This window comes from Leptinotarsa decemlineata, unplaced genomic scaffold, assembly GCF_025532065.1.
Source record: "Leptinotarsa decemlineata unplaced genomic scaffold, Ldec_3_MD MMD2_tig00026328_RagTag_RagTag, whole genome shotgun sequence".
NCBI classification, from domain to species: Eukaryota; Metazoa; Arthropoda; class Insecta; order Coleoptera; family Chrysomelidae; genus Leptinotarsa; species Leptinotarsa decemlineata.
In genome coordinates, this window is record NW_027412688.1 from 28,765,734 (window position 1) to 28,775,451 (window position 9,718).

Sequence of the window (9,718 nt, forward strand, 5' to 3'; positions counted from 1 at the left end):
CCAACTACAGGTCCGGTTGCCACCGCTCGTAGCTCGTTTGCCTGGGGTGACGTCACAATGTACTGCAGGCAATCTCACATTTTCAATTGCTCTTGCTCAGTTGTTAATTGACATATAAACCTGAAAATTTTGTGGGATACTTGGAAGATGATTTACTTTTAAAATACATACTTTTCAATAAAAAACTGAATTAGCCTGAATGAGCCCATTGTTAATTTCTTGACGTTGCATGACCGCATATCTCCGAAAATGGACGACAGCGCCACATTTTGACTTCAGATTTGTGATCATCGGACAAAGTCCAATAGTTTTTCTTAAGCGAAATAATCTCCAGAAATAAATAAAACAAACATTTATGTTCATATTTTTACTGACATTGAAAGGATAGACTTGGATATCCGTGAATACGCTCTTGACAGCCATAAAAGTATACATAGTATCTTCTATAAAATTTTCAATACTAACAATATAAAAACATTATAAAGTAGGAAAATGTTTATATTTCACCGCATATTGCATAATTTGTGGAGAGTAAATAAAATTACATTGGAAAATTGAAAACAATAATAACAAGTAATTGAAGAATGAGTGTTAGAACTTTACCAAGTGAATCAAAGACTGGATAGATAGAACACTCTCGTAATATAACTAACATCATCAAATAAACTAAATGGCATCGATGTCAACATCATCCGGTCCATCATCTTCTATTTCTGTCTCCTTCGGCTTTGGCTGAGGAGTTGCTTTCAAATGTACTTGGGCGCGATCGTTGTACACTATCTCAACGTCGTCGTCGTCTTCATCGCTATTTTCTGCGTCGTCCGATTCTTCGGATTCCGCTTCTTTCAACCATTTCACGAAAGGAGACGCCTTGTCATGAATTTCTTGACTGACCTCTTTCGCAACATATTTTTTGGATACCTTAAATGGAAATCATCAAATCAATATGTGACATTATGCCACCAAAAAAGCTCAATTATACCGGGTGTTTTTTTTTAGACTATGTAATAATATCAAAACAGGTGATGGTTTCTCGAAGATAAAACGTCAGGTTGAAAATTTCTAAACGGCATTTTTCACAAGATGGAAAGTGGCAATGAAAAGGTGTTTTTGCTTTCTCAATAACTTTTCAAATAACGCTAAGTAAAAATTAAAATAAAACTGACGAATTTCCATTCATATCTATCATGTCCGTAACCAATGATAAGAATCACACGTTAAAAGGTAAGACCTCGTTAGTCCTTAGCTCGCACAATTTCAAACTTTTGAGTGTTGTCTTTCATAAGTGGACGACAGTTGCTTAACGGAAGAATAGATTTCAACAGACAGAATTGGAATTCCCTAAATTTCAAAACTTCAGTTGAATAAACTCTAAAATAAATTTCCTATTCCTGATTCAACCAACTTTGTATTTCAAGGATTTCAAACTATTTTTTTGTGTTTTGGAAAATCATATGTTTATTATTTATGTTGATTTATAAATCAACATACATGAATAGCCTTATACCAGTGTAAGTGCTGTTTGACTATTCATCCTACGATATAAAGTATATGATCTATAAGCAAGATCACTTTTGTTATTTAAACACATGCTGTAATGATATCATACGTTATCTGTAAATATGTAATATTGTAAATAGATGGATGTACCCGTTACTACATGGTAGGAAATCATAATGAAGAAAAGAGAAATGAAACTTTCTATGTTTTTTACCACTTTACCACTCAAACTGCAGTATCGTTAGTTACAAATAAAAATTGTAAAAAAACATAGAAAGTTTCATTTCTCTTTCCTTCATTTAATAATATATGTGTGTGTAATATATGTATATGTATTATATGTATGTATATTTATATGTAAGGCGAAGTTACTCCTACAAATGGTCTCTTATATGACCTGAAGGAATATTAGTGATGGTATGTTATGCCCTAATTTATATGTACGTTAGTTTTTTGTTTGTATATATTCATTTACATATGATGGTATATGTTAATTTTACATAACATGCTTTGTCAATAAGATTTCATGAGGGACAATAAAACATTTTTTTATTTGATTTCATCTCTCATGGTTTCCAATTTTTCTATGGAAAGCCTCTTATCTTGGAAACAGTATACATATGAATTGCATTTATGTTGATTGGGAAAAGTGTTTGTTTTGAAGAGTTAAGAATTACTGATAAGAGTATGGATAATAACAAATTGTCTCGTAATTATTGTAAAACTACTAGACTCCACATTTACGTTTAAAAAAGAAACGATTGTCTCACAATGTGGAATCAATCAATTCAACATGTAAAATATTTCTGTTTCTCCTATAAAATCTGTCAGATAGCAGTTGAGGTAGCCGTTCAATCCAAGGCATCTTTTTGTGCAGAACTCAGAAGCAGTGAAGTTTCAATTGACAACTTTCAAAAGTCCAAACTTGTGCGAGCAAAAGATTAACGAGGTCTTACCTGTTAACGTGCAATTCATAGTGCTGTTTGGACGATATGCAATGAAAACCAATTTAATGACTGTAACAAACCACTCACGCTAACCGGAGATTACATGGAGATTGCAATAATGATCTGAACATTGCCTTTTTAATGATAAGAATCGTTTTTTGGAATCAAACACGTACTTATTTTTGAGCACAATCAAAATTCCTTCAACTTTTATTGTCTTTAAATGAAATTTTTCGGAGTATATTATTTCTCGTAAATAATTTTCACTAGTCATAAATCAACTTACTTTATCAGACCACTCGATGATGCATTCCTCTCCAAGTATATCCATATCGTAGAACACCTTGAGAACAACAGGGACCTTGCTCATAAGTTTATCGCGATGTAAAGCAATAACTTGCTCCAGACCGCCCATCAGATATCGTTGAGCTTTTTTCTCATTCAAAGTGAAACGAAGGAACAGCAAACGATATTTCTTTGCTTGCACAAGGATGTTGTGATCAAACAATAACTCGGCCAAAATGAGCGGGGCCTTTTGCTTAATCTCGAGACGCTCTGCTTCGTTCAAAATTTCCTTCTGGGTGTTGGTGTTATCCAAAATTCCGCTGTCTCTCTTCGACTTGACCATGTTGTAGAGAATGTCCATACGTTCTTTCTCGGATTTCTCAAGGTCATCGCTGATAGTCATATTTTTAGCTCCATCAGTCAAATCCAGCATTCTCGCTCTTACCGCTTCTTCAGACACATCCACTGCCCATTCTGTTTGATCATCATCACTTCCAACCTATAAATACAGAGAGCCAATGTTATCAATAGGTGAGATGGGCAATAAAATTACTAATAATTTCAGGTTTTGAAGAGAGAAAATATAGGGTTTTGGGCACCGTATCATAGAACACATCAGCTTTATAGGAAAGACAAGAATAGTATACTTTATTGAAGTTTGATGTTGTGCTTATATACTACAAAAACAATTTGCATTTTTACAAATATGTTCAAGAACATCTTCACCTGATAAGGATTATATTGTCTTGAGGAAGCTTTTAACGAAAATGCATTTGACAGATCATATTAAAAAATACTAAACCATAATAGTTTTTATATTTTCTGATTTTTTTTCTATTGGCTATATTGTAAAACAATATTATCGTTTTGGCAAATATTACGTGAACGATACTAACTATATAGATACTTATTCTCATATTACCCATTTAAACATTCTTAAAAGTAGTGTGATGAAACAATCAAGATATCTGGTTCAGTAAACTTTATCTTAGCATCTTCTTTTAGTTTCTGAAACACTGCAAAGTATGCCTTCAATAATACCTCAATACTAACAGTATTTCTAGAGTTTTTTTGAGAGATAGTTTATGTTATGTATATTGTCATCTGCAGAATAATATAATAATAATAATAATGTTTATTTTTGATAAAACACAAATTACAACACGTTTATAAATTAAAACAATTTTTGAAAACAAACATACTAATCACTGAAGCAAAAATGCTTGTGCGTGATATATGAAAGTATAAGAAAATATATATAAATACAGAGAAGTAAATTTGTAACATAATCTAGGTGGGAAGTCCATATCAAGTAAAGGGTCACAATAAGGTAAATGCGTCAAATTAGTGTAAATATATCAATTCCGTGTTTCAAAGTCTATATTGGGTAAGTGTGACAATATCGGAACAATTCAGCAAAAGCAATCATAAGCTATTTCAAAAATTTCAGGTTGATAACATTGTTGAAAATTATTCTACCAGTTCTGTTTATCCATGTTTTTACATGTCACTTGAAAGAAAAATAATTTTTAATGACTTATTTCATCTGGTAGCAAATTGAATATTTTCGGAGCCAAGAATTCTACGGAACGTTGCCCAATACTCTTTTCACGGCACGGAACATTTTTTAAATTTATCTTCGTTCTTGTATTATATGTATGCTCAATGGATTGAAGAGAAATTCGGTTTTTATTTATACAAGTTACTATTCTTTGGCAGAATATTTGTCTGATATCAAATATATAGTTTTCGGAATAAAGTAGATTCGATGAATACCTCATGTTTTTTTTAAATATTATTCTCAATATCCACTTTTTTTTTACATAAGCGTACATGTTTATATATGAAGAAATTATAAAACTAGTTAAACTCTACTTTGCATATTTTTGTAATAGGTATCCATATGAGATTTGTAAGATAGACTAAAATCAAGAACGACCTGAAAAAAATGTACATTTGAGTTTATTTCATATTGAAGAAATCTCGAAATAAAAACAATATAATCAATTCTCAAGATGCAACAATCTACTTTTTTGGACTAAATCTGTTTAGAATCTGTTTTTCTGTTGATCAATGAATGACCTAATTTCAATATCTGTCGGAAAAGATAATAAAAAAAAAATTCAATTCATTTACTTTATATTTCAGTGATATAGAATAGAGAAGAGTATTTTATTTGACAATTTTACATTCTACAGTACATTTATGACAAGTCAGGAATAAAGAAAATCTTGTTCAGAGTTACAAAGATAAAACCTTCTGCTACTAAATAATAAAAGTGAAGAGTGAAGGTTAATAAAAAATGCATTATTATAAAATCAATAAAATGGGCGATAAAAGCGTATTATATCTATTTCTGGTGGCATATTGTTCACTATATTCAATACTTTCTCTATTATTGAATTTAAAAATATTCAAAATGATTGTCTCATAGTAAATATTCTCCTGCACCTACCTAAGGTAAAATTTTAGAATATAATTGTGATTAAACTATCATTACTCCTAAGTATTTATTAGTGAGGATTTCATACAATTGAACAGAATTGTTGATTGATCAATGATTTTTATAATAAACGAAAGGAATATATTTTGTTATTTCGAAATTGTCATCGAACCATTTTTTGATAACTTGGGAGTTCTTTTCTTCAATTTTAAATGCCATTTTTTTATTACATTTATCTCAAAAATCTTGTTAGAAAGTGATGTTTTTTAAACTTCAGTGTTAAAGAGTACCTCTTATATACTATGAAATGTCAAAGATTTTTTGTGTGACTGAAAAAGTTAGTCTTCAAACTCTTTATCTTATTATAATTCAATAAAAATTGTTCGCACTCACATCAGGCTTTTCAGAAACTGACGAATCAAGAGCAGAATCTTGTTCCTCTTGGTCTCCATTCGATTCTCCATTACGCTTGCTCCGCTTAGATCTTTTTCCCTCAGTCAAAGAAGATCCCTGACTCGCAGGATTGAAATTAGGCGGATTTTTCAGAATGAAAGTCATCAACTTGTGGTTGGATTCCAGCACACCGTGGTATCCACAAGCTTTACAACCTTGAGAAATGGTGTTTCTCTTCAGAGATACTATCAAATCAGTTTCTGGATTATCACATTCCGGACAAAGCACAAACCTGTAATAAGTTTAGAATCAAAATATGCTTTATTGATATGAGAATCATTTCTTGCTAATGAAGTCGCTAAATAAAAATAAAATCTAATATTAAAGTAGCAAATGTAAGCATATTGCCAAATAATAATAAAAATTACAGACAGCTTATGGATCTAGTTATTAACGTTACAAGGCCGATATGTATCAAATAACGGATGAGGTTGGCGCAGCCAAGGATTATAACAACCGCCAAAGATTACATTTCAATTCCGAGGAAAGAACAAACCACATACACTTACTTTGAAACTTTATGACAACATTTACATTTTAAGGTTAGTTTTAAAAAAGGGGTATGTTTTTAAGAGAGATTCGTTTTTGTGTAGCATTCCTATGAATGATATCTGATTCAATTCCATTCCATTCGATTCCAAACAAATGTTTGGAATACAAACTGAATAGGAAAAAGTGATTTTAGTTCAGAAGTGATTCACCACTACCCTCAATGAAAATATCAACAGACAAGTTTTTTATTCATATCGGTGATATGATCATCAAATTTCAATTTGTTGTTAAAAATTACTCCTGGAACTTTTGCAGCAGAACAGTTTGTAATGGTTTCAAGGCCTACGTTTAAATCTCCTAAATCAGACTTCAATCTGTTTAAAATCTGTTTTTCCGTTAACCAGCTGTCGCACCCCTACGAACGACAACCCTCAGAAGTCAAAAGTTGTGCGAGCTAAGGATTAACGAGGTTTACCTTTTAACGTGTGATATGATAAAATATTACTTTTGGATATGTTCAAAGCCAGATGGTTAGTCACACCATAATTTTAATGCTTCAATGTCATTATTAATAGTTTTCTTAAATGGAGTTATATTTTTTCCACACCATGATCTGCCATCAGCAAAGACAGTGACATTTACTTGGATACCAATACTCGGGTCCTGCTTAGATACATTTATAACTTAGGACATAATAGGTTCGTTCCAACCTTGAGTCACAAACAGATTTCCAACTGTTTGTAAATCGTTGTCAACGCGCATGTCTGGTAAATATTGGTTTCTGATTAATTTGAAATTTCTGATTGGAACAGCTGATAGTTCAACTGAAGTTTGGCATGGAATTTCAACATAACCTTTAAAAATAATTTGGGAAAGAAAGTTTTTGTCTTTCTACTACTCCATCTTGATACAAAAAAAGGGGATGAGGGAATCTTCCAAAGAAAGGAAGGAAGTAATCAATTTGAAAATAAGTAACTCTATACATGGATGTGTAGATCATGCAAAGAAGTAACTTTCAGACACAAACTGAAAGAATGTCCTCCTGAAACAGCTACTTTCATATAAACATTGAATTACACGAAAGAGAAAAAAATCTTTCGAAACAAATACTTCTATATGAACACTGAATTATACAGAAGATATTTTTCTCTCAGTTTGTATTTCAAACATTCCACAACGAATGTCACTCCTAAAAATATAACCCCTTCAATTCTTTAAAAATAAATCTAATCAAGTGTATTTCTGGAGAGTAAAAGAAGGTTGCAGAATTTTATATCTCTATTCTATTTACTAATCAACATGGAACTGGGAGGTCACCGCAATAATTAATTTGTGTAATTAAAGATGTTCATATTTTAGGTTCACTTAAAGAATTCCTAATTTTTCCTGCGCCAGCAAATACATAATTAATTTTATAACAATTTTTGCAGGTTATGTTGTTTGTAAGTTGCATGAACATAAAACAGAAACAGTAATACGGAATATGCATGCGTCAGATTGATGGTTAGAAGATAATCCTCAAACCACAGATTTCGAACAGGTTTGAATCTTGGATGGAACAGAAAACTGATAGTTTACTAATGGTTGGAAACTCACGTTGGAACGCAATCACATTACTGCACAGAATCCTGACTGTCAGAAACTGTTTCTGACGCTGGTTGGAACGAACCTAATAACTAGTTGTTTTCTCAGTTCTGTCGATGTCAGTGCTGATGAGATTATGGATATATGATAAGAAACGAAGGTGTCATTAATGAAACCTGTGGCACGCCACAGACAGTAGATTTGATGTACAAAGAGTTGGAGTGCTCTGAATGAGAGAATCTGAATGAAGAATCCAGTGGTGAAGTTTAGAACAGTATCTTGTGATCAACATAGACAAATGGTTTTGAGAAATTGCAGAAAAATGCTGCCTGCTATTGTGTGGAAAAATAAATATAGTGTCATTAGCATTTTTCCTACCTGAAAACCAAACTGGTACCGTGAAATTATTTTGTCTTTTGACAAGGTCAAGGTCAAGGACAAGGTCATTTATAATACTTCAGCTCGTTCATAATGTATTCTGGGACTCATTGAGTTTAATCACTTTTCTATGATTACTATATTTTGTGAAATGGGTACGAAAAAACAATTATCCATATTCACATATAGTCATCGGGCATACTTGAAGACTGGCTATAAATCAAATCATCTAAAGGAACAATTTATTCAGGCCAGTCTCAACTCCCTACACTGTAGGTTAATGGACCGATACATATCGTATATAATCCAATGTCCTTCGTGGTATTAGCCAGGGGAGACGTTGTTTTCTGATAGGTGTCGGTCCATTAACCTACAGTGTAGGGAGTTGAGACTGGCCTGAACAAATTGTTCCTTCAGATGATTTGAATTATCCATATACTTACTTCCTGATATAATTAGAACATATTTGGTTTATGAACTGGAAAAATGTGAATGCATCGAGGTGACACTTACTTGCGAATGAACCCGTCGAGAAGATCCTGCAGCTTGGAAGCATCGTGTGAACCATTAACGATGAACCGCTCGTTTTTGAAATCGAATTGGGTCTGAGCCCCTAGCTCGCAGCCAAAGTATTTGGTAGGGTAGGTAGGTGGCCTGCCAAGGGACTTAGCGACCTCTACCATGTTGACGATGACAGTCTTGATGCCGTTTCCCTTACCTTCCACCTTGGCCATGATCCGTGGCATCTTGTAGCGGTAGAAGACATCACTAACGTTTCTATTTACGTTAACACTCATGATGATTGCTGCCGATGAACTTTACGAATAAAATAATTAGAGTTGTTTTGAGTTGAATGGCATCCAGTGTTGATCTTAATGGTTGTATGTTCTTTAATTGGAATGATGTTTCAGTAGCCAGTCACGTTTCTCTGAATGGTTGGAGTTTCCGATGTCTATTAGAAGAAAATTTTGTAGTCCTGCAAAATAAAACAACTTTATTTTTCACATTGTTATCAATCAAATTATACAAAAACATTACTATTGGGATTACCAATATTTCCAATGTTGAAAAAAATTGGGAAATAATGTCGAAAGTTTCACAAAAAATTCCAGTCATTACCTTTAGATATTGTACCTAGTTTTTACTATTGCTAGTGATGGAATAAAGAAAGAAAAGGAAGCATAAGTTTTTTGTACTTAATTTATCAACAATAGCTGGTTTATCAGCTGGTTTATATATTAATATTTTATTTTTATCTCCTCCTCTGTAACTCCCCTTTTAAAAAGTTAGATTTCGAAATATGTGAATCTCGATTTTTTATTTTCTAGATAATTTTATAGATAATTCATATTCGGTCATACTTTATTGAGAGATAATTTTTTTTAATGTCCAGCTCACTCTTTGTTTCCTACTCATATTTTCTTTGTATCAAATTGAAAGATCTAGCACGACTCTTGAAGATTAGGTGTTTTTAAAAAAGTACTGCAATTTAAAGTCTAGAGAAGTTCAAAACATAAAGTTCTTCCATTTCAAATAAAATATATATCTGTTGATTTTTTTTATTCTTTTTCCAATTCTGATGTATGTGTGATCAGGATATTCTGAATTGAGTAATACTTATGTATAATTTTTAAGA

General features: G+C 32.2%; 1 protein-coding gene across 1 annotated transcript; it reads right to left on the reverse strand.

The window, feature by feature from the left end:
* Positions 1 to 352: 352 nt before the first annotated feature.
* On the reverse strand, positions 353 to 9,311 carry eIF5 (eukaryotic translation initiation factor 5). The gene is made up of 5 exons (XM_023169693.2): positions 9,202 to 9,311; positions 8,596 to 9,058; positions 5,569 to 5,860; positions 2,734 to 3,231; positions 353 to 921 (listed from the first exon to the last, which is right to left on the reverse strand). Exons 2-5 carry the CDS (start codon positions 8,877 to 8,879, stop codon positions 667 to 669), a joined length of 1,329 nt encoding a protein of 442 aa, XP_023025461.1. The 5' UTR covers positions 8,880 to 9,058; positions 9,202 to 9,311; the 3' UTR covers positions 353 to 666.
* Between the last annotated feature and the right edge of the window lie 407 nt (positions 9,312 to 9,718).